The 26017-nt window shown below is 44.6% G+C and overlaps 1 protein-coding gene across 4 annotated transcripts in view; it reads right to left on the bottom strand.

Moving 5' to 3' along the window:
• Window positions 1–26017, bottom strand: part of ARHGAP22 (Rho GTPase activating protein 22) — a 232792-nt gene that overhangs the window by 168410 nt on the left and 38365 nt on the right. For 2 of the 4 annotated variants that reach the window (XM_053585377.1, XM_053585379.1), the window contains exon 1: window positions 1481–1835. The exons of the other annotated variants lie outside the window; for them this stretch is intronic. In XM_053585377.1, coding sequence (XP_053441352.1) covers window positions 1481–1514 — 34 coding nt within the window. In that variant the 5' untranslated portion in view covers window positions 1515–1835. Of the gene's footprint in view, window positions 1–1480; window positions 1836–26017 lie in introns of those variants that run through there. 4 annotated transcript variants of the gene reach the window in all.

Below are 26017 nucleotides of genomic sequence, written 5' to 3'. Positions count from 1 at the left end.
AATACTGCTCAACAGAAATATAAAAAATATAATATGAGCCATATACATAATTATAAACATTCTAGCAGCTACTTAAAAGAAAGTAAAGGAAAAACAGATGAAATTAATTTTAATAATATATTTTATTTAATAGAATATGTCCAAAATATTGTCATTTCAGCATGTCATCAATATAAAATAATTATCAGTGAGATATTTTACATTTTTTTGTACTAAGTCATTGAAATCTGTTATGCATCTTTCTCAGTTTGGACTAGTCATATGTCCAATGCTTCATAGCCACATGTGGCCAGTGTCTAGATCAATAAGACAGAAGTGGGAGGATAGAACTAAGCTTGCTTTGAGGGGTCTGGCCTGTCCACTCCCTGGGTCATCACCCCATACCTCAGCAGAGCCTTGAAGGTCCTCCTTTGCCCATTGGGGCCCACAGGTTACAGCCTATCCCAGTGCACACAGAGTAGGGTCCCAATGGCTGTGAAACACATTGGAAGGCTGGTCCCATCCAGGAAAGTCACCTAAGTGCTTAGCTATGCTAACGAAGTGGGTGTGTTCCCTGTGAGCCTACAGGAGACTGGAGCTCCCCTGCCATCAACACCTGGGAAATACACATTGTTCCCAAACTCTCCAGGCAAGCTTCACCCACCTCCAAAGACCCATCCTCATCCATTGCTTATAAGGGAGGCTCAGCACCCACCCCCATCACTGGCCACCTGCAAAGATACATTCTATTTTCATGTAAGAGGGATGGTCTCATCTAAAATGATACTTGCTCTACCAAGAAGCTGCTGTCCAGAGAGATGCTGTGCCTAGCTCCATCCAGGGGCAAGTCCCCAGGCCACTCCGCTGGGACACCTCTGGCTGGACACAGGCAGGCTAGCCCAGATTGGACTCTCTCGACTCTCATCCCCTACTTGACTCCCCATCTCCTCCCTTTCCTCCTCCTGGTTCCAGGCCCTGTGGCTTTCCAGGGGGATTCTCCTGGCAGGATGGCCTGCAGGAAGATTGGTTCATGAAGGCTCCAGCGCAGCAGAGGGAATGAAGACCCTTGCTTAAAGCCAGCTGTCTCTATACACCAGGGCATTGCCCTTACTGGTAAAGGACACTCCTGTGTTGGCCACAGGCATTGGTCATTTTGGGGCATGTGTCTTTATATTAAAGAAGGAAAGTTTCTCTAGAGTTTGCCCCTGGTCACCTGGAACAAAAGAGGGAGTCCATCAAACGCGGAATGTGTGAAGTCTGCGTACCCACGCAGGTACCAAGACGGCCACTACCCTTTAGGAATCTCAGGTCTGATCCCACACAGTCCAGGAGCCTGGCTAGGAAGAGCACGTCAGTCACAAAGATGCTTACCATTCAGCCACAAGAGTCCCAGGACGCCGGCCCCCTCTGACACCAGTGCGACAGCTGGCTAAGTGTCCGCACGCACGCTTGCCAGGAGGCACGCGCTGTGCCCAGAGAAAACCCAGAAAGTTGGACTTACCCCTCCTGGCCTGCCTGATCTTTGGACTCAGCATGTTCCTGCAGCCGCCCAGCCGGACCCGCGGGGTCGATCATGCTGTCATCCACTTCCCTTGGCTCTTCCTCAAGCCCTGCTGGCTTGGCCCCTGTGGCTGCTGGCCTCACCCGCCAGGCTCCCTGGTTTCCCTCTACTGGCTCCGGACTGACGGCTTGCCTTGGACTACATAAACCTGGATGCATTATTTATCCATCCTAGAATAAATTCTCAGGCAAGCGGACCACTAAAGGCTCAGTAATCACTGCCGATCAGTCACCGAGCCAGGGCGGGGCCGGCCTGGCACTCCCTCCGCCAGGCCCGGGCGCAGGCGTGGTGTCCATTCAGCCAGCGGGGCGCGGAGGAGCGGGCGGGGCCTGAGGGGCGGGGCGAGTGGAGCTGGGCGGAGCGCTCCGGCCTGCGGGCCTGTTCCTGGGCTGGGCCGGGCAGTCCTCTGAGCGGGAAGGGCTCCTCAGGGTGTGCGTCTGGGGGCCTGAGGTCACCAAGAGGCTGGAGGCAATGTGGGGACTTCGGTCAGAGCCCCGCCGAGGCCAGGGTGGGAGAGTGCGCTTGGTGAGAGGGGTTGACCCCCCTGAAAGCCAGAAACGCTCCATGCTAACGATCCCTCCTGTGCCCACCCAACCCGTTGGGACCCTTTTGAGGTCGCGGTCCTTCGGTTTTGAAGTGTTGAAATACATATGTTTCTTCTTGGGTTTTGAAGTGTTGAAATACATATGCTAACAGACTGACACGCTCAGATCCTTAGGGGACTCGACCAGCCAGAAGATACCTGTTAGGGATGTTAACTATTTATGCCTCTTCAGTAAGGTAATAGGAATAAGAATATTTAGGCGTTTTTAGTTTAAGGCTTTGTACATAGTAGGAACTCAAAAATCTCCTTAACCTGAAGTGTGAATCTTTGCTGATTGCCAAGTTTCTGTTTAATCCTAGCGTAATTCTAAAGGGTGTGTATCGGGCTTTTGGGGAAGTCCAGTTTCAAAATCCTAAAATTTGCCCACGAAATGCAATCACAATAATGGCTATCATTTATTAGGTGCCTATTATGTGGCATCATAATAGCTATCTCTTATTAGGCACCAATTTTCAGGATCTCATTCAATTCTCAAACTCCAGAGGCAGGTGTTTTAAACATGGCTTTTCAAACAAGGAAAATGAGGCCACAGCAATGTTAAATAACTTGTCCAATGTCACATTACTGAGTGGTGGGCTGAGCATCTGTACCAGGGCTGTGTCTCTACAGCTCTCACTTTTCAACATCATTAGTCTGTCTACCCCAATTTCAACCCCATCATGTTAAAATGTAGTTCCTGGCTCAGGAGCCTTCAATGAACTTGCTGGATAGTGACCTGTGGTTCTGCACCTGATAATCACCCTGTGTGTCATCTTAGGCATCTGAGCCTGGAGCTCAGTTATTTGGATCTGAGTACTGTGTGTGATCCTCTTAATAGCTGGGGGAAAGAAGGATTCAAACAATGGCCCCCTTCTTTGAACGGCCATGCTCTTTGGCCCTCCACAACCTTCCAAGCATCCTCAGAATGTCCTATTGATGCATAACCAACCCCAGCAGCTGGAAGGCCCACTAGAAGATCACTGCAGCAGTCCACACTAGGTATGGGAAAGTCTAGATTGTGGAGAGGAGGGAGGACTGGAGAGTAAGGAGGGAGACTCAGCAGGATGTGGTGAGCCTCATGGCCAAGTGGGTGGGAGGAAGCAGAGTCCATGGGGACAGAGCTGTCTTACTCAGCATCAAGTCACTTGTTCTGACTGCCAGAGACTCCTCAGGAGGATGGATAGGCACCTTGACATAACATTCAAGACCTTTGACGGTTTCCTCTTTGACTCATCTCTCTCTCTTTTTTTTTGAGACCAAGTCTCACTTTGTCGCCCTGGGTAGGGTGCCCTGGTGTCATTGTAGCTCACAGGAACTTCGAACTCTTGGGCTCAAGAGATTCTTTTGCCTCAGCCTCCCAAGTAGTTGGGACTATAGGTACCTGTCATCATGCCTGGCTAGTTTTTCTGTTTTTAATAGAAATGGAGTCTCATTCTTGTTCAGTTTCAAACTCCTGAGCTCAAGAAATCCACCCGCCTTGACCTCTCAAAGTGCAAGGATTACAGGAGTGAGCCTAAGTGCCTGGCTGACTCCTCTCTTCTGATGTTCCACACAGCCATCTGCACGTGCAGCCTCTGCTCCCGTGTCCCCTGTGCCTTTGCACGTACAGCCCCCTGCACCAGTGTCTCCCGTGTGCCCCCTGCCTTCCCACGTGCAGCTCCCTCTCCTTCTCCACATTGATTCAGCTGCACAGGCCTTGTCATGCTTTAAGCATGTGAAACTCATAAAATTGTCCCTGGCCACTTCTTCCCTGACCTCTGGGTGGAGTCAGATTAGGAGATCCATATGAAATACTGGCTTGATGGGCAGATCCAAAAAACACCACCGAATGACAACGTTGATTTCCTTTTCCTTTAAGGCCAGGTACGAGCCTGGTCCGGCTGGGACAGAAGCCACCCACGAGGAGTGGGGAGGCTATCAAGCTGGAAAATCTCATGTTGACACCAAGGTCACAGGGTGAGTCCTGTGGCCTGTGACAATATCTTGAGCAATCAGGAAGCCATCTGTGAGTAATGAAGCTTGGACCAGTTTTTCTAAGTCAGAGGCAAGAAAATGCCCTGAGACTTAGTCTGGGTCCACTCATGCTTGTTTTGGTTAAAAAACCACCTCCGGGTGCGTTTCCAGTGCAGCTGTTTCCACCAATGATATTAAGTCACTGTGTTCATTTGACTGCTTTTCTGGGGATCAGAGCTAGAACTGGATGAACCCATAGGCTCTGGGCTCAAACCCAGAAGTCAGGCTGGGGACAGGGCAGGAGCTAATCTAGATTCTCCATAGAAGGAGGCCGGGGGAGCTGGAGTTAGTGGAAAAAAACAGTTCTCTGTCCTGTCAGCCCTCAGGCCACACTCCTAGCACTTCCCTGGATGAAGGACCCACAGGGTCCAGCTGGAAGGGAAAGCAGAGCCACCCCCTCCATCCACCCTGCTCAGGGGCCCTAGGAGCTTCTCACTCCTTCTGGGTTGTAGGTGACAATGGGGACAAGAGCAGGGCAAGGGGATCTATTGAACATGCTGACTTCCTGCATAAACTTTATTTGAAGAAATAGCACCACTCTTTTCACTTATAAGCATAACACTCAGACCAAGGAGGGGAAATACAGGTGTAGGTTAGCAGTAGAGACAGAAAAAATGGCCCCCTTTCCCCACTGTCCTATACCTGCCTACACAGCCTGCCTCTCTGCCCCAGTGGTCCTGGGTCTACCTTCACTGGTTTCCTGCCTCAAATCACTTGGCATGTTCTGAGGGCTGCTCTAGGGCAAGAGCTGTAGGGTGTGTGGAGAGGATATCTGTTGGAACACACACCTGTTGGTGGGATGGTCACCCAACAATATCGACTTTCCTGGAGCCAAGATGCTTTCAGAACAGTGGTTCTCAGCCTTCGCTCCACCCTGGGGAGCTTTGAAGGCCAAGGCCTATGCCCACACCCAGGGGCTCTGGTTTAACTAGTCCGGTGTGGTCATCAGGAATTGTAAAAGCTCCTCTGGTGATCCAACACGCAGCTGGGGTTGAGAGCCATGGCTTTAGAAGACAGATACACATCTTAGGGGGTGGGACCACCAGATGTGGTCTTTTTCTGCTGCCACCCAGAGGGGGACCAGAGTAGCAGTGATTCCCCCCTCTACCTGCCTCAGGGACAGGCACATCTGCCAATCAATCTCTCAGTGAGAAAGTGGAAAGAGTCCTCTGACCCAAACCCAACTGGAGAAACTTGTGCTGTTGCATAGCCTGTGCACTGCACCAAGGTATCTAGTAGAGAGAGGTGGAGGGCTGGGGTTGAGCTCTATTGGCTGTAGCATGGGGGTCATGCAACTAGGTCAGGGGGCTTTTCTCTACCTTGCACAAAGGTGCCATATAGATTGGGAGCCCTGCTTGGAGGGCTGAATCGATGTTCCAGAAGCTTTTGGGAGGGCTGAAGTAAACTGCTCTGCAGGCAGAGGGGGAATCGCTGCCATTCTGGTCCTTCGATGACCTCCCATTGGTTACCAGCAGCAGTGTCCCCTGCCTGCCTGCTTGGGGTACTCTCTGTCTCTGCTGCCTGGAGGCTGATGCTCCAGCTCCCTAGCATGTCACTCAAGGTCTTCATGGGCAGCTCCCACCCTCAAGCTCCAGTTTCTTCTTCTGTCTGGTACGCTAGGCCAACCTGGCCAATACCAATTGGCAAGGAGATGATTGTGAAATTTTTAGGTATTTTGTAAGCCAGTTATTTTTTTTTTAAACAAGAACATCATTAGAAATTAAATTATAATTGAATCAATATTTAAAACAAAAGTAACAAATACTCAAAACTTATTACTTCCTAATTATTGTACTACATTTTACCATTCTTAAGGTTATTTACATTTACACATCTGTATGGCGATGGGTTGCTACTGTGCTCTCTCCTCAAGTCCATGTTCAGTGACAGCATGCTGGTCAGTATTTACACCAAGGAAATCTTGCAAATTTTACAAATTAGGGCTTAAAGTATTTTTCTTCCAGAGAGCTGGCTGTTAGGTGTTTGCCAGCACGCCTCTGGCCCATCCTCGCCACATTCCCTCTGTGTGCGCTAGTCACCACAGACTCCCTGCTCTGGGCAAAGAATGCTAGCTCTCCACCTGATTCTGTCCTCCCCTTCTCCCTGGGAACACACAGATACTCTTTTATCTTTCCAGCCTCTTGGCAGTCAGGTATGACTGCATCCTGGCCATTGCATATGAGCAGAGATGATGTGGCCATTTCTAGGCCTACCTAGCACACAGGACTCCTCCCCCTACATTCCTTTAAATTCATTTCTTATTTTGTCGACTGGAATGGGTCCACGTTGGCATTCCCACGTAGAAGATGGTAGATACATGCAGTCTGGGCCCCTGAATGATTGTGTGGGCCCGAGCCCCCACTTGTCAGTGGACACATCTGGGACAGTTATGGGAGACAGAAATGAACTTCCACTGCATAGAGCCATTACACAGTTGGTCCTCTTTATTACTATAGCTGACCTCCCCACAGGACGTACACTCTGGCTTCCCTTCTTTGCTTGTCAGTCAGACTTTGATGAACCTCTCCAGATCTTCCTCCAGAGAGACGTCCCCAGTCAGTGCCCCATGGTTAGTGTTCAACACCCTTAACACCTTCCCCATCGCCCATGCCCGAGACCACAGGGACCTTCTACAACTCCTGCTGCCAGGAGTATGAGGTCCTCCTGTCCCTCTCCCATACTTTTAATATAAACTACTATACACAAAACTTACATTATCTCAGATTTAAAATGTTCTTTCTAGGTTTTTAAGTTGTAAAACAATGTAGGATCCATCAAAGGGGGACTTTTGTGTCTTGCTGGTACTCTGAGCATGTCCTTGGTCTGTCTCACCACTGGGCACTTGGCCGCTGCAGGGTGCTATGCTCCGGAGGGTAAACGTCTCCCCCTGCTACTGTGCCTGGCTTCAGACCTGCTGCCCTGAGCCTAAAGTCTGTCTCTATCTTTTGGCCTTGTGTCTCCATTTGATGCTTGGCTTGGCTTTTAATTTGTTTTTTCCATGCCCTGTAGTCCACAGAACACTCTAGCATTCATGGCCCAGGGCCCCAGAAGAGGTCTAGGGCCCTGGACTCTACTTTTCTGGGGTCTTTAGTGTCTTGGGATCTTGGACAGAAGGACAAAGGTGCAGAATCCAGAATTAGGCATTGGAAAACCACCCAGGCATACTAGACCAGAGCAAGAGGGTTCATATGAGAGCACAGAGGAAAGCACCTTGGCTGTGACCTGGATCCGTAGGCATGTTTTCTAGAGTCTGAAACCCTGATCTGGGGAAGAGGTGGCTTAGGGGCAATGAGTTGGTTCAGGCACTATAACTATAATCTTTTATTCCAACTTCTGTCGTAGCATTTGCCACACATCACCTTTAACTTTGTGGCAGCTAAGTCCAGGAGATGCCTGTTATTGCTAGATGAATGAGGTGTCACAGCTGGGGTGCAGTGGCAGATGCCGAGATGAGGGCTTTATAAGGGATTAATACCTGTGCAGGAAAGACGGAAACCAGGCAGGGTGGGAAATGTCAGAGTGCCTGGAAAACCTAATAGCTCTGAGCAGATTACCCACTGGAGGGTCTGACTTTGTGTGGTGGTGCTCAGGCTTGTGTGTGTTGGCCTGGCACAGTCACTGGCTAGGGAACACCCGAGAAGGGAGTGAAGTTGGCTGGGAAGCTGAGGCTCACCCTGAAAGAGCTAACGGCTGGTGGCTGTCATATCAACTGACACACTTCTTGAAGGGGGCACAGGACAGCTCTTGGCTTCTGTAGTTCTTGGGGACCTCAACTTCAGGCCTCTAGAAATGTTGGGTTCAAATCAACACTACTCACCTATGAATCTTTGCTCCACTTAGACAATTGTCTGGGCTCCCTATTGAACTGAATGGCATGGCTTTTAGGTAAAGGTTTTATTCAGTTGCAAAGTTTTGTCGTGGGTTTTTCAAAAGAGGAAACTCCCAGTAGTGTGTGTGTGGAACTGACAAGTGGCACAGGCCCTGCTTGTGGGTGCTGGGCTCCCTCTGGGCAACTCAGGACATGGCTGCAGGAGTGACTCCTGACACCCTGGGCTGAGAGGAAAGAGGGCAAGGTGACCTCAGTAGGGGGGCAGTCCTAGGAATGGGATGCACTGAGACTCCAAGGAGATGTCACCCTTCCCTGGAATAGGGGTGGGGGAGGAGGAGGGTTTCTGCAGGATCAGGTGCACAGACTTCAAAGGCAACCCCCTCCACCCCCATCCCTGCACGCCACAGGGCCCAGCAAGAAGTGGATATGAAATGATTCCCCTCCCTGAAACCTAGGTACAAAATCAGATTTTAGAAAATGGGGAATCACCATTTTGGTCAGTTTTACATTATTGAACAATAAGCCTCTCCATCATGAAAACACCTGCTTGCTGTGGGAAGGCAGGTGATAGAACAGATGGGAAGAAGGGAAATCCCAGGTGCCTGCCCTCTCAGCTCACACCTCTCCCCACCGTCAGCTTCCTCCTTGCCTCTCCCTGCAGACTCAGATGGGCCCTCCCTCTGGGCAGGTGACCTCTGCTGGCTCTTCTGTGTTCCCCACCTTTTGCTCCCTGACTGGTTCTTTTCTCTAAGGTGACAAACTCATTCAAGTCCCCCTTACTCTCCGGATTACCTGCTCTCCACCTCATCTGTTACAGTGGAATGGAATTTATTCTTTGGCTATACCATATCTAGGCTGTTTTGGAGGAATTTTCTATCTTCCTCTTTGGAAGCCATAGGAAAAGATCTGCTCTGTTCCAGAAGGCTGTCAGATATGGCCATGTGACCAGGGCTTAGCTAATCATGTCTCTGCCCTCATCCCTAGCATTACTGAGAGATGAACAGAGTTGACTTTGTAGCACTGGTGGCAGGACTGATGCCCTGCTATGACAATGGTGCTCTCCAGCACAAGAGTGTCCTGCAGAGGTGTCCTGCCCAGGCTTTTCCTGCGAGAAGACGATCTGTGTCCTTCTTGCTTTTAGGCCCTGCAGAGCTGCTGTCATTCCTGATTCTGCAGCTCCTGAAGGATTTTGTAAACCTCAAAAAAATTCCCCTTTCTGGCCTTAGCTGGTTTGAGTTGCTTTCTGTGACTTATAACCCACAGAATTCTAACTGATGCCCACATGATGCCTCCCTGCTCATGTTCCCACCTTGCTCTTCTCTTCCTAACCTCCCTAAATCAGCACAGTGGCATAGCCCTCAACTTCTCTACTCTCTCTCTGATGGCATTTCCTTCTCTACTTCCCTAGTGATGCCGTCAACCTCATCATTGTGCAACCACAGGCCAGTCTTCTAGACTTTGGCTTTAGCCTCTATAGCTCGTTGTCATGTCTCCTGAGGATGGATAGTAACTTCAGCTCACCCAGAGGTATTGCTGGATGAGGCCCTCCTACCTCTGACCAACACTTCTTTCCTTCCAACCTTTATTTCATGCTCATCTATTTAAAAGTCTTGTTCCTGTCTGGATATAAACCTTTGGCCTTTTTGAGTGTCTCATGCACATATGCTGCCTTGCTTTAGCCAATACTCAGCAACCCTTCTTTTAAGGCTCCCCTGCGCATCACAGTAAAGCCTCTCAATGGAGCAGTCAATGGAGTGGCCTCTGTGACCACTATCACCATCATATGACTGAAACTGTCTTCTTGAAGGTCACCAGGGAGCATCTGGTTGCCAAAGGCCCTCTGTACTCATCTATCCCTATGAACAAAATAGACAATCACAGACTTCATAGTTCATTTTTCTTATAGGAAAAGGGTAAGTTCAATGAACTCCAGCTTTGAACTTCTCAAACTAAGTAGAAATCTACATGGACTTATTTCATCGGTTGCTCTTTTTATTTTCTGACCATTAGTGGAACAAAAGAGGAGGCAACTTAAGCCAAATACAAGTTATCAAATTTGCTAGCCCTTAGACTCAGGCTAGACCTCATGGTGTCATGTCTTCATGGTCTGTTCTTATCCATAGAGGGACATCTAAGTAGAGATGTCCAGAAGACAACTGGATTTGAGACTTTGTTGTTTCGGAGAATAGTCTTGGCTTGGGATATAACTTTGATAGTACACAAAGAAGAATGTTAAAAAGAAAAAGAGGCAAGGACCAAACTCTGAGAATCTCCAGTATGTCAGGATTTTCAGGAGAAAGAAGATTCATTTGAGGGAGTGATGTGGTTTTAATGTGCCTTCCAAAACGCATGCTAAAACTCCATTGCCATTGTGATGGTATTAAGAGAGAGATAAGACCTTCAAGAGTAATTAGGCCATGAGGGCTCTGACCTCATAAATGGATTAAGGTTGTTATCACACGAGTGGGTCATTACAAAAATGAATTCAGTTCTTGCTTTCCGTTCCTCCTTCTGTTAGGGGATGATGCAGTGCAAAAGCCCTCAACAAATGCAGTTGCCATGTTATTGGACTTCCCATTCTCTAGAACAGGGAGCCAGATAAATCCCTGTTCATTACAAATTACCAGTGTGAGGTATTTAGTCATAACAACAAAAATTGGACTAAGCCAAAGAGCTAACAAAATATGGGCAAGAGAGGAGGGAGACAATACTGAGGAAGGTGGCACCATGGAAATCAAGACAGGTTAGTGTTTTCACAAGGTGATAGTTTACTCTGTCAGATGCTGTTGAGATGGTTAGACGGTTGAGAATAGGACAGTATTCACTGAAACTTGGCAAATGACAGGTTGTTTGTGACCTCAACAAGAGTAAATTTATTGTAGGAGGGCAGCAGAGGCCAAACTGAGTGGATTGAAAATGATTGGTAAATTACAATTCCAGAATATTATGGGCTACATATACCCAAACACCTACATGGATAAAAAAAGAAAACCCACAAAACAAAAAAATTGCTGAATATAATATAGAATTCCCACCTTTAAAAATAAACACCAATGGAATGATGTCAGTGAAAATGGCAGAGTAGAGAATTTCAAAAGTCTATCTGCCCACAACAGTAACAGTAAAAAGCTGGGAAATCAATGTTTTGGAACTTCGGAAACTAACTGACAGCTTATATCAGGAGAATGGTTAATCAGGAAAATCCAATTGAGTCTCAATAAGAACAAGCAGATTTTGGCATTTTAACTGATCCGAGTCCCATTCCAACTCTTCAGCGTAGCAACAGCCTTGCAATGACAACCCTGGCAGCTGTATCATTACTGTAGGAAGCACAATGAATGTGATTTGGAAAGAATTAAAATTTATTTGTTTGGACCTCACTGGTAGTTCTCTGAAAGATTATCTCAAAGGCGTACCTTTATCTCATCTAGCCAAGAACTCTTCCATTGCTAAAGCAGATACATGGAGAATGTTATAAAAAACATTAAGAGGCAAATGTTTTACTCACTGCGACCTCAGGCAATGGAAAATAGGGTAAAAATCAGAAAGACATAAATCTTTGGAGAAAAGGGAGGGGAATGAAATGCTTTGATGAGTGACATGGAAAAGCTCCAATAAACATATCCACACACATACCAGAACTGTGTGCATGCTCAGGAGAGACCTCAGAAGGCCCTAAACTTTCTCCTAGGGCTGACTTTAGGCTATTAGCCAGCAGAAGGTAAAGGCTAAGAGAGAATTGTAAACTTCTGGGCTGAGTCTTGAATGCATGCTCCAGTACACACACACATACACATACACAGAACAAAGAGTGTAAGATTTTTCCCTCCAAGTGTTTAGGAAATCTCTGTCCAATCACTAACCATTCAGCTAAAGAAACAGAAACATCAATGGCCACACATGTCAAAGAATATATGCTTCATAAAATTATTGCAGAAAAGTCATTAAATAAATACAGAATAGTAGCTATAATAAGCAGCACTAAAGTAATTCTGGAAAGAGGAGAATATCTCATTTCTAGAACCCCCACATTATATTATTCAAAATGTCTAGTTTTCAACAAAAAATTCTGAATAGAAACACAAAACAATGGGCCCCCCACACAAAAATGCACAAAAAAGTATTTGTCTTTTTTTTTTTTTTTGAGGGTCAAAATCATTCAATAGAACTGTTCCTGAAGAAGTAGATATTAGGATTCTTAGATAGACTTTAAATCACCTATTTTGAATATGTCCCAAGTGTTAAAGGAAACCATGCCCAAATAACTAAAAGAAATCAGGAGAATGATGTCTTATCAAATACAGAACATCAATAAAGACAGAGAAATTGTGAAAAGGAACCAAATAAAAATTCAGGAGCTGGGAAGTATAACAATTAAAATAAAAAAATGCAGCAGAGGGACTCAAAAACAGATTTGAGCTGGCAGAAGAAATAATCAGTGAATGAAAAGACAGGTCAATTGAAACTTTCTAGTCTGAGGAATAGAAAGAGAAAAAGAACAAGATAAAGCCTCAGATACCTGCGGGATATTATCAAGTAAAGCATACCTCATTTTATTGTTGTTGACTTTACTGTATTTTGCAAATATTGCTTTTTTTTTCTTTCTTTCTTTTTCTTTCCTTCCTTCCTCCTTCCCTCTCTTTCTCTCTCTCTTCCTTCTTTTCTTCCTTCTTTCTCACTTTCCCTTTCCTCCTTCTTTCCCTGCCCCCTCCTCTGCCCCCCCTCCCCTTCTTTCCTTTTTTCTTATCAGAGATTTGTGGCAACCCTGTGTTGGACAAGTCTATTGGTGACATTTTTTTTCCAACTGTATATGCTCACTTTATGTCTCAGTGTCAGCATTTTTAAGGAATAAAGTATTTTAAAATTAAAGTATGTGTATTTTTTACACAAAATACTATTGCACATTTAATAGACTAAAGTATAGTGTAAATTTTATATAACTTTTATATTCACTGGGACACCAAAAATTTTATGTGACTGTCTTTTTTTTTGAGATATTCACTCTATTGTGGTGGTCTAGAACCGAATGCTCAATATTTTCAAGGTATTATGCATGCATACATTTCCAAGGTATTATATATGCATAACGAAAGCTCAGAAGTAGAAGAAAGAGAAAATAGAGCAGAGGAATATTTGAAGAAATAATGGCTATTTTTAAATTTAATAAAAGGCATAAAAGCACGTATCCAAAAAGCTTAATTAATCCCTAGTAGAATAAAACTCAGAGACACATTGAGATACATTGTAATCAAACTGTTAAAAGCCAACATCAAAAAGAGAATCCAGAAAACAACAAGAGGTAAGTGATTTGTCACACACAAGGTATTCTCAGTATGATTACAGCTGATTTCTTATCAGAAATCATGGAGGCCAGAATGCAATGGAGTGACATATTCAAAAATGCTAAAAGAAAAAATTGTCAACCAAGAATTCAATATCTGGAAAGACTATCCATCAGAAATAAGGAACAATCAGGGTTTCCAGATAAACAAAAATAGTGAAAATTAATTGCCAGAAGAAATGCCCTACAAGACATGTTAAAGTAAATTTTTCAGGCTAAAAGAGACACTAGACAGTAACTCAACTCCACATTAAGAAATTAAAAATAGTATAGAAAGTAATGATATATGTAAATATATAACAAGAATGTTATTGTATTTTCTTTTGCAACTTTTCTTTTTTCTTATACAATTTAAAAGATGGGTCTATAAAAATTACAATTTTAAACCTATGTTCATAGGCCCAAATGTATAAAGGTGTTAGTGGTGATAATAATAATGTAAGTCTGGCAATGTAATGTAAGTCGGGGAACAGAAGTATACAATGAAAGATTTTATAAACTATGCATATTAAGTTGATATTAATTCAAAATATATCATTATAAACTAAAATGTAAACTCCTATGCACTTAACACCAGAACACATAGAGATATAAAAGAAATATTATTAGAGCTAAAGAGAGAGATAGACCCCAATACAGTAATATTGGGGACTTCAGCACCCCATTCTCAGAACTGGAAAGATTATTTAAATAGAAAAATGAACAAAGAAGCATTACATTTATGCTTCACTTTAGACCAGATGCACCAGGTAGACATTAGAACATTTCATCCAACAGCTGCAGAATACACACTTTGTTTCATCAGCATATAAACATTCTCCAGGATAGACCAGCTGTTAGAGTACAAACCAAGTCTCCAAAAATGTAAAAGGATTAGAATAATATTAGGTATCTTTTCTGGCCACATTGGAACAAAACTAGAAACCAGAAACTTTCAAAACTGTACAAATACATAGGAATTAAACAACATGCTCTTGAAGGAACAATGAGTTCAACAAAATAATTAAGAAGAAAATTTAAAATTTTCTTGAAATAAATTAAAACAGAAACATGACATAACCAAACCTATGAGATATAGAAAAAGAGTATCAAGAGGGAAGTTTATAGAAATAAATGCTTACATCATGAAAATAGAAAAACTCCTAATAAACAAGCTAAAAATTTATCTTGAAGAAGTAGAGAAGCAAAAATAAACAAAATACGAAATTAGCAGAAGAAAAGAAATAAATATCAGAACAAAATATCTTAACAAAATTGAGAATAAAAAAGCTATGATCATCAGAATATAAATTGCTTTTTAAAAAGATAAATAAAACTGACAAACCATTAACTAGAGTAACCAAGAAAAAATGAAATAATGCCCAACTAAATATAATCAGAAATGAAAAAGACATTACAACTAATAGCACAGAAATACAAAGAAGCATTTATGAGACTAATATGAACAAAAAAACTAGAAAACCTAGGGGAAATGGATAAATTCCTAGACTTACACATAGAAAACAATTAGCAAAATAGCAGATGTAAGTCCTTTCTTCTTAGTAATTACATTCAACGTAAATGGATTAAACCCTCCAGTTAGAAGCCAGAGATTGGGAGGATGGATTTCAATACCCACAGGATCCAACAATATCCTGTCTAGAATGACTTTAGATTCAAAGATACAAATAAATTCAAGTGTGCATGGAAGAAAAAGGACATTCCATGCAAACAATAACCAAAAGAGAGCTGGAGTGGCTACACAAAAATCAGACAAAATCGAATTTAAGACAAAAATTACTATGAGAGAGAGAGAGAGAGAAAATATATAGTAATAAAAGAGTTAATCCTTCTAGAAAATATAACAATTATAAAATATATTCATCCAACAATAGAGCACAAAATGCAAAAACAGACTTGAAGAAAAACAGATGATGTGGCAGAAATATTTGGAAACTTCAATATCATACTTCTGATAATTGATAGAACAATTAGACAGAAGACCTGAAAAGAAATAAAATAATTCAACAACATTATAAACCAACTAGACCTTCCTTCCACAGCCTCTGGAGGGCCAGAGGCAGAAACACTGTGCTCCAACTTGCCCTGAGCTTGAAGGCTGAGTGGCATCTAGAGATAGTTTTAGTATTGAGGGACAAATGAATTTCAATGGGTGTGTGTGTGTGTGTGTGTGTGTGTGTGATGTTAAATGGGGGATGTTAGAAAAAGAAATAGTGTGATTTATACTTTTCTTTCAACAAATCTATCATATCTAATTCCTCCCCCATTCAGAGTATAGAATAGTTACCGCTGACAAATTATTTTCTGAATAAGAACCCAATCTAGAAAATTCAGTATGTAACTGAGTAATTAGCACAGTGTAAATTGCATACGAAGCTGGGTATGTAGTATAAGATTATAAATGATCTGAAAAGCCATCTCTGACAGAGATGACCACAGTGGTCCAGAGACAAACATTTTTACATGAGACAAGTTTAAGTCAACCCAATGAAATAAGGCAAAATGTAAAAAATAAGAAAGGACAACTTACTTAATTTCAAAAGAGTTATAAAGCCAAATGAAGAAATATTCCTTTAAAAAGGTAACTTACTAAAAATGTAAGTATAATATACTAGTATGTACAGTGACAGAGTCTTAAACAAAGGTGTGTAGGAACAGCCTGGATGACTGCGCAAAGGTAATCTTGCATTGAGCTTTCTAGGAAGAGCAATCAACAAGAGTTGTGAGTAATAACACCTTCCTTACCAGAGGTAAGGATGCTCTTCACTACTGAAGAGCAGTAGTAGAGAGAAGTAACAGAGAAGGTCAGTAACAGAGGAGGCCACGGTGTCTGAGATTGGCAGCCTGTGCTCTTCCCACTGAGGGAGGCAAGGCAGCAAGGACGTGGAGCCTAGACTTCAAGCCCCACTGCAGTGATGATTTTGACCAGAGGATAAAAGATGAAAAAGACATTACAACTAATAGCACAGAAATACAAAGAAGCATTGCATTGGCAATACAAAGCCTTGCCATTAATGTTGACTTTAACATGAAACACTGTCCTACATGCCTTTGTCTATGAGCAGAGGGGTGGCTCCCTACTTTGCACTCCATGTACGAAATTGAAAAATTAAATTTGAGAACTCATCCTAGAAAAAGTGCAACATACCTCATTGCTGAATATCACTATCCTCACTTTCAAAGTACTCCCCTTTGGAAGCTATGTACTGATGCCAGCACCTAGTCCATCCTTCAAAGCACTTTTTTCTAGGGTGAGTTTACAAACTTAATTGTCAGACCTCATGATAATAGCTCTGATGGCTATTCCAGAAAGAGTTCCAAAATTGCTTTGAAGTGGGGACTAAATTCTGGCATCAGTGCCTAGCTTCCCAAGGGGAGTACTTCCAAGGTGACTGATGTGAGAGGTAGGTAGGTTGATTTCTCAGAGGGGTGCCTGGCCTCAATCCAGAGGGAAGCATGGACGGATGGTGCCATTCCTGGGGGTTCATCAAGACCACTGAAGATGAAAGGAGCCAGGAGGCACCCTGACGGGGCAAAGTCATTGCAACTATCCCTAAAGTAAGAGTCAGCAGGAAGGGCTAAATCCTTTGAACTCCTGATTGCCACAGTCAGATGAGGGAACCTGGCTAGCGTGCTCTGCAGGAATGAAACTTGTTTTCATCTCCCCATTCTATATGTATGTATATATATATATATATATATATATATTTTTTTTTTTTTTTGAGATGGTCTTACTCGTTGCCCTGGGTAGAGTGCTCTGGCATCATAGCTCACAGCAACTTCAAACTCCTGGCTCCTTGTCTCAGCCTCCCAAGTAATGAGACTATAGGTGCTTGCCATGATGCCCAGCTAGTTTTTCTGTTTTTAGTAAAGACAGGTCTCCCTTCTGGCTGGACCAGAAGTCCAGAGTTCAAGCAATCCACCTGACTCCGCCTCCCAGAGTGCTAGGTTTACAGGAGTGAGCCACCGTGCCCGCCTTCCCCTCTCTTTCTAAATGCATTATCAGCCTTTTATGACAACTCACTACCCTATGTTCTGCATCACCGAGCTGTTTCCTCTTCACCCAATCTTCCTGGGGGCTGGGGATTCTTCTAATCCTATTAGAATTTTGGCACCTTTACATTTTGCATATATGCTTTGTGTTAGAGATCAATAAAAGGTTTCTGAGAAGTCAGAAAGTTGCTGACTTTACTCAATCTGCCACTGTGGCATATGAGTCAATGAACACCTTTCTCCAGGCCCCTCAGACTCTATGTATTAAGCTGGCGTAGAATCTCATGATTTTACACCAGACTCTATGTATTAAGTTGTTGTAGAATCTCATGATTTTGGCTTGGTTCCCATAGCTCAGTGGTTAAGGTAATGGCCATATACATTGGGGCTGGTGGGTTTGAATCTAGCCTCAGCCTGCTAAACAACAATGACAACCACAACAACAACAAAAATAGCTGGGTGTTGTGGCAGGTGCCTGTAGTCCCAGCTACTTGGAAGGCTGAGGCTAGAGAATCTCTTAAGCCCAAGAGTTTGAGGTTGCTGTGAGCTGTGATGCCACAGCACTCTACCGAGGGCGGCATAATGAAACACTGTCTCAAAAAAAAAAAAAAAATGAATCTTATGATTTTCTCTCAGTGTTGACTCCCAGCCCAGGTTCTGGTCCTCAGTGAACCCTGATAACTATAGTAACATTCAGCAATGAGGTACATAGCGCTTTTTCTAGGATGGGTTCACAAACTTAATTGTTTGACCTTTTATTTTGTTCACGACCTCTGGAGAGAACCAACACCCCCCCTCTCTGGGCTCATTCATCTTCCCACTCCAGATTCAAGCTCACACCCCTGCGTGGCTCCTGAGTAGAGCAAGAAGGATCTACCTGGGCATTGGGAGGCTGGGAATCCAGATGGAGAGTTGGGATAATCCAGGCAAGAGATAATCAAGGCCATAACTAAAGTAAAATAGAAATGATTTCTATGTGAAAAGAGCCCTGGGGCTTTGTACAGTGGGAAGCTATGAAGAAAAAGAGCCAAAGGATACGAGTGTGACTCCATGCTCCAGTACTCAGATAGATAGCCTGCTTCTTCATACATCAAATGCAGATCATAATTTCTGTCCTACTTACTTGAGATGGGTGATGTTAAGATGGGAAGGCGATGTATGGGAAAACTCTTTCCAAATTGCCAAATACTATCTAAGAATGTGTACTAGAGTGCACAGCTCCACAGTTCAGGATGAACAAGGATCAGCTGTGTTCTGGCCACTGACAACTCAATAAACTCTGAGAGGAGCCAGACTGATTCATTCTTTCCCAAGGCTTTGGCCCCAAAAGCTGCATTTTCAAAGCTCAAATGACACTAAGTTCTCACTGATCAAAGGTAATACCCCTAACTGTATCTACCCATCAGAATAGTTTGTTCATTAGATATTCAGTTTGCTTTGACTTCTTCAGCAGGTGTGTCATGGTCTGGTCAACAACATCATGGCTTTTTGAACCCTGCTTCTCTGTTTTCGGTTTTGCATAGCCCATCAGGTAGTGTCTAGCTGTGAATGCCAGAAGAAGCAGAAGTGGGGGAGGTGACTTCAGAGAAAGTCACCTTTCTGAATGTGCCCATTGTTCAGAAAGGGCAGCATTTATAGTGCACCAAATACCAGTGCCAAGGTCTCTTAGTTCCTGTCAACTCTCTACAAACCCAGATGTCTTGAGCGTCTAGTATCTGGTTACATTTTCTTTCTTCATTTCTATTTGGTGTATCACGGGAGGCAGCGTGATATCACAATCAGACATTCTTGGAATCAAAAATCTGGTACTACCAGATATTGGCTGAGTGGATTGGACAAACCATTTTATCTCTCGGTGATTCAGTTGTCTCAGCTGTAAAAAAGGAGACAGTCATCTCCAAGGATTTTTATGAGATCAAGCATTTAAAGCATGTAGCATGATGCTTGACTTTTAACTGGCACTCCACAAAGTTTAGGTATGTGGCTTCACTTACACTAGTTATTAAACAGTTAACTGTAGGAGCAGGTCTAGTGCCCTTAAGAGAATCTAGGGTGATGGTGGGGGAGGGGGCCGACACTGGGCAAGGACTGTGTAGCCTAGAGGGTGGGTCCTTATCACCTATTAGGTGGATGCTGCCCCCTCACCTTCCCTACCCTCAGTGCCCATTCTCAGAATGTTTTACTCCAGTCAATAATAAAGCTTAGTCAACTTTTCAGCCCCTTTTCTAAAAGACCAAAAACCTTTGGTCCTACTTGCAAAATGTGCCTCTGTGGCCCATGCCAGGGACTACCGGCCTACTGGATTAGCCAGATCACCTCTGGGGACTGTCCACCTCTGGTTCTCTACTGATGAGCTTGGTATTCTCCAACTTTCAACCAGCCTGTTCAACTAGCCTGCTATAGACCACCCTGATGGCCTCTGAGGTCATGTGACCTTAGAGCAGTGGTTCTCAACCTTCCTAATGCTGTGACCCTTTAATACAGTTCCTCATGTTGTAGTGACCCCCAACCATAAAATTATGTTTGTTGCTACTTCATAACTGTAATTTTGCTACTGTTACGAATCATAATGTAAATATCTGATATGCAGGATGTATTTAGGCGACCCCTGTGAAAGGGTCGTTTGGGGCAGGACCCACAGGTTGAGAACCGCTGCCTTAGAGTCACCCACTGCTCTCTGCTGCCCCCAGCTGGTGGACCAGAGCAGTGTGGGGTCTGGGAGTGGCAGTGTGAGGGAGGGCTGCATGGTAGCTGTTTTGATTCTTGCTCTGTGTGTTTTAAGTCTCTTACTGTGTTCTTCCAGAAAAGATTTCAACCTGTACAGCGCTGCATCACCAGGGACCTTAATAACTATGTTGATTGAAAGATCAAGTCATCTAAAACAAACTTGCAAGGGTGCCTTGGCTAAAAGTTGTGATAGGGAGCCCATGTGGAGGGAAGGTGAGAACATCTGCCCCAAACACAACAGCATGGACTGAAAGCCCACCAGGCATCTGGTTTGTCCAGGTCATGAATATGGCTGTCCCTTCAGAGCCCTTTGAAGTACAGGGAAGAGACCAAGAATCATCGCCAAGCTCCTGGCTAAGAGAAGCCCACATCCAACCTCCAGGGCAGGCATGGGATTGACACGGAGACTGCCCCAGTGAGAATGGTTTTAGGGAAACGTCCCAAAAGAGGAAATTGCACCATGACTCATTTTTTTCTAGCGTTTCTCAAGAGGAAGCCAAATCAATGATAAATACCACTTCCTAAAATGACTAGGAGTAAGAATGGTTTTTCTCTCCATCTGAAACAAAATTCCTTAAGATTAGGGTGTGTGTGTGTGTGTGTGTGTGTGTGTTTTAGTTACTTGTCTTGAATCAGCATCTGAAATCACACTGGCTTCTCACACCAGCTCTGCCACTGAAGAGCTCAGCAAGACCCTGGATGAATCAGTTAATCTGACCATGTCTGTTTCATCTGCTTTAAGAGGGGAACACAAATACCATCTGTCAAGGATTGTTGACAGCATCCAAAAAGAGGCTCTATGGACATCATATTCAGGAACATGTAGGCATTAAACCTTGGGTTCCATCCTAACGTTTCAAACCCCATTCAGTCCAAGTCATTTCTCCTCTAGGCATCCACTTTCTCTTTTGGAAATAGCAGAAATTGGGCTAAATAACTTCCATAGCAACTTTCATGTCTGAAAGAACATGATGGGGTCACCAGAAAGAGAACTATTTTGAACCAACTTGGATAAAAATAAGTTCTCATGTCACTGAGAAAAAAGCAGAGGTTAGAAACGAGGTTGGTGGGGGTGAAGTGTTCCCCAAGTTCTGACCCTAAAGGGAAGTTTTGCTCCTAACAATGGTTGTAGCTTCTCTGGAAACCATGGTGATTTTCTAGATAAGGACACCTAAGTCACAGAGATGAGGGAGGGGCAGGTGACAGATCTGCATAAAGCACATGGTGGTGTCTTGTGACTACTGTGCTACTCTGATACCTGGTGACAGGAGGCCCTTTAGAAAGAGTCACTCCAGGGAGCTCTGCAGAGTTATGGAGGATACTTAGATTTTGAGGCCCAGGAGACTTGAGTTCAAATCCCTCACCACCCTTAAAATCTCTATGGACCTGGGCCAATCTTTTGTCTTCTCTGGGCCTCAGCTTCCTCACATGGAGAAAAGCCATATGGACAATAATACCTCCCTTGCAAAACTGCAAGGACACCAAGGAAATCTCAGACAACAAGCTCTTTTCCCTTGATTCCTTCCTTAACCCAGGATACATTTACATATTTATGTTGCTCTTAAATCATTTATAGAACAGGTGCTGCATACCAGGGAACTCTCAAGATTAGATATGATCATGACTTCCTTGTTTAGTTGAGAGGCTGGAGCATAGCTAAGTGAGGCCATGCCAGGTGTCAGAGGTTAGGATTTGAATCCAGGTCTATCTCTGAGACTTATACCTAATGATGACATGATGCTGCCTCTGTTATGCTACACTGTAATTCATGATGGGCTTAAACAGGATGCATTTAATACTGGCAGGGGGAAATTCCACTGTAAAGCTCCTTCCTAAGCTTCCTTCAGTTTAAGGATGGCTGAGTCTAGCCCAGATGTGCTCATGTCACTCCTTTCCGGGAAAGGAGGGGCGTCCCCCAACACTCACATGCACACCTGCCTTTTTGGGCTTTGTTTCTGGCTGAGGTCAAACTCAGGGGAAGAAAGATCTGATGGTACCTCAAGGCTCCCAAAGATGGTCTCTGCTCCACACCCACCTACACCCAATGGCCTTGGGACTCTAGCAAAAGAGTATGTAGCCCTATGATGCCACTGTCATCTACAACATAAAATCCTTCCCAAATGCTTAGATATCCACCAGGACATATGGCTCTAAGAGAGATTTTGGCAAACAAGCCTCAGATTCTTAAAAGTGACCATGTCCCTCCTTTGGTAGATTGATTGTAAAAATCTCCCAAATTGGTAATCCCTCTTTGCATCCATTAAGAGATAATGTGGTCTCATCAAGTCCTTTGCTGCCCTGACCACCAGCCAGCAACTGTCACAAACGTGAGTGAGGTCGCCCTTACTACCCTGGCCTCACACACCAGCTACCAGCTCAGCAGAGCCTGACTCCTGGGCTCAGTAGTCAGAATAATTGGCCATGAATATTCACCTAAATTCAGTGGCCATGAATTTTATACTGGTTTTAGACTGCAGTAACCAACCAAATCTCAGCCCTACAATGGATCCAGGTATAACACAGACTTACCCAGTGAGGCTGTCTCGGTTTTGTCTTTCGCTTGCCATGATTCCAGACCAGGAGCCCAGCATGGGACCTGCACTGGGAGTTGTCAAGAAATGGGCTGGGTGTGAATTCTGATGTCCCCAGTGTCTTAACCTCTTAGTGCCTCATTAAGACTGAGGCCATCTACCCCTTACTGTGGGTCATTGTGAAGACTATTGAAAAATGGATGGCTTGGGCGGCACCTGTGGCTCAAGGAGTAGGGTTCTGGCCCCATATACCAGGAGTGGTGGGTTCTAAACTGGCCCCGGTCAAAACTGCAAAAAAAAAAAAAAAAAGAAAAACAGATGGCCTCACTAGGTGATCCTGAAATCAAGTAGGTTGTCAATACATGGTGGCTTCTAGGGGGTCCTAAACTGACATTTAAGTGTTTGCCTTCAGAATTGCTATTCCACACCCCTGGCAACATCATCGGAGTGTCCTGGAAGGTGGCAGATGTTCAGCACCTTCCTCTCTATGCATATAAGTTAATAACCAGCACCGTGCAAACCCCACTCCTGAGCACTGCATTGTGGAAAGTACACAGGTAGGACAGACAAAGTGCTTCACACTCTGGGATGTTCATATGGAGGATGTGGCATAATTCTAAATAGACATGTCGTCTTTATACCTGGCTCCTGGCACACAGCTCCTGAGAGGCATAGAATTTCCTGAGTGAACAGGGTGAGGGGAGTACTTTTTGTTATCCATAACAAGTCCCTCTCAAAGGCACCTGAATCTATGTCAGTGAGGTGTCTTTGGGAGGATGGGAGCTGGTTGCCAGGGGAACAAGGCTGTGATGAGAGGCTTGAAAGTTTCAGATCCACTCTCAACCTCCAGGGAAGGGAGACAGGGGATGGAGGCTGAATTCAGTCACCAATGGCCAGTGATTTAATGTATCACACCTAGGTAAGAAACCTTCATAGGCGGTGCCTGTAGCTCAGTGGGTAGGGCACTGGCCACATACACCCAGGATGGCGGGTTCGAACCTGGTCAGGTCAGCTAAAACAATAATGACAATTGCAACAAAAAAACGGCTGGGCAATGTGGCAGGCGCCTGTAGTCCCAGCTACTTGGGAGGCTGAGGCAAGAGAGAATCGCTTAAGCCCAAGAGTTTGAGGTTGCTGTGAGCTGTGATCCCACAGCACTCTACTGAGGGTGACACAGTGACACTTTATCTCCAAAAAAAAAAAAAAAAAAGAAAAGAAAAGAGGCAGACACAAGATGCCTGACTGAAGCCAGCTTTCCACAGAGGCTCCTGTCCAGAAGGAGAGTTAAAGGACAGAAATTTAGCAAGTAACCTAGTGGATTAGAGCTGCACCAAGAGAGAAGGTTGAAGAACGCATATCAACCCTGCTGAGACAAGCTGTGACCCCAAGGATACAAACAAAAGGCACAAAATCCATCACCAAGTGGACAGGAGTCCCCTCCCCCATGAGAGTGGCTCAGAGTGCCCCACAAACAAACGAGCACAGTTCAAAGTTCATCCCAACACTCCACAGGAGAGACCCTCTAAAAACTGGACCTACCTCCCCTACTAGGATGCCACAGCATTCTACTGCCAGGCATAAAACTGTATAAAACTGTATATATTCTCTACCTGCAATTCTGAGCTCCCAGCATTCCCCTCTACCCTCACTCTGAGGTCTGGAGGCCTCTCCCCTAGGAGTCCAGATTCTTGGGTGATTTCTTGAGGGGTGTGGACAGGGCCTAGACTGCAGCTAATCAGTGCTGATTCTACAGCACGGGAGTGAGGAGAGGACGGTTGACTGAGAGGGAACCACACAGGAGTGGCGGTACCCCGAGGTGCGGAGCAGCAGCCATTTTTGGCAACAATAGGGCTCATTCCTGAATATTCAGAAGCCACACCCCTGTGTCCCTGGGCAACCAGAGGAGGCTGGGCATCTTCTTGGGCGCCAACCACCACGGAACAGATCTGGGATGGAAACGCAGGCCCCATGAGTAAAGGGTTTGCCTGAGGCGGTACAGGCCTGGGTGGAGTGCAGGGGACTAGAAAACACATGTGCAGAGCCAGGAAATTCCCAGGGCAGGGCTGAACCAGAGGACCGCTTTACTGAGCCTAAGACGCACCTGGCCTTCAGGGGATGGTCAGCCTATAGACAAAGGAAGGCAGGAGGCTAGAACTGACAGCTAACTGAATACAAACCTGCAGGAGCAAAGACAGGGCCTGAGGCGCAGGCTCTGGGAACTCAAAACAGCTTCTCATTTGCAGGGGAAATTAGCAGAAACAGAAACAAATTCCCACAAAGTTGTTCTGTTCTATTCTGTCAGTAACATCAATCAGGGGCGGGACTAGAACTGAGTGAACAACCCCCAGGCTCCATCAAGTGCCCGAGGTTGTCAGGCCTCACCTCCCACTGCTGGATAGAGGCAGAGCGCAGCAGCCTGGCTGAGCAGATACAGATTTCCTTGTGATTCAAATAGGTGCAAACACCTGGAGTATACGGTCACTAGAGGCAACGGGGTCACAGCCCTGCAGGGCTATCCGTGACTGGGTGTGACAGAGGTGCAAGGTGGGAAGGAGGCATCAACCTTCCCAAACTAATCAATTTGCTGGGTGGGTCCTCCTGACTTCACAGAGCACTGGAGCAAGTCATATCTGAGTTGTCACCAGTCCCCAGTGATCCAGTTGCTAGAGACCTTTTAAACTCTCCCACCTGAGACAGGTGCTGGCTGAGACAATTGATTTGGACCTTTTGAACTGAGCCAATCACCCGAGGACTACTCAAGTGGTGCCCTGGGTGTGTGGTTGTAGGAAGGTTTGATTTTCCTTTTCCAATTGTTGCCTGTGGGGGTGGGGTGACTTAATTGCTGGTATTTCTCCACAGTTGAGACTTCAACACAGAGTAACTGTCTTACTAGGGTCTGACATAGACCAGTTGAAAACAAGACAGAACCACTTAGGCCCACCACACCAAACAGGTCCCCAGTTTCTCAGGCCATAGCACCGTATGGGTCCTTGACAAAGCTCCATGGGAAAAGTCAAATGGTGTAAAATATTCATGGGGTGGAATCAGTGGAAAAACTCTGGTAACATGAATAACCATAATAGATCAACCCCCCTAAGGAAAGATATGACAGATATAACTGAAGATCCCATTCATGGCCATGGCCATGATGTCAGAAATTGAATTCAGAATTTGGATTGCAAATAAGATTAATAGAATGTAGGAAAAATTGCACTTAGAAATTTGAGGAGTAATTCCAAAGTCGGAATTAGAAATTCGAGGAGAAATTCAAAAGTTGTCTCAAGAATTTAACAAATTTAAAGACAAAACCACCAAAGACTTTGATGCACTGAAGCAAGAATTTGCAGACCTCAAAGATCAGAAAAATAGAGTAGAATCCCTCAGAAACAGAGTGGAGAAAGAGGAAGAAAGGATTTCTGACATTAAAGACAAAGTGCTTGAACACTCCCAAACTCTCAAA

This window comes from Nycticebus coucang, chromosome 3, assembly GCF_027406575.1.
Source record: "Nycticebus coucang isolate mNycCou1 chromosome 3, mNycCou1.pri, whole genome shotgun sequence".
In the NCBI taxonomy this organism is placed as follows: Eukaryota; Metazoa; Chordata; class Mammalia; order Primates; family Lorisidae; genus Nycticebus; species Nycticebus coucang.
Note: the sequence above shows the minus strand (reverse complement) of the source record. Positions and strands in the feature narration are given on the sequence as shown.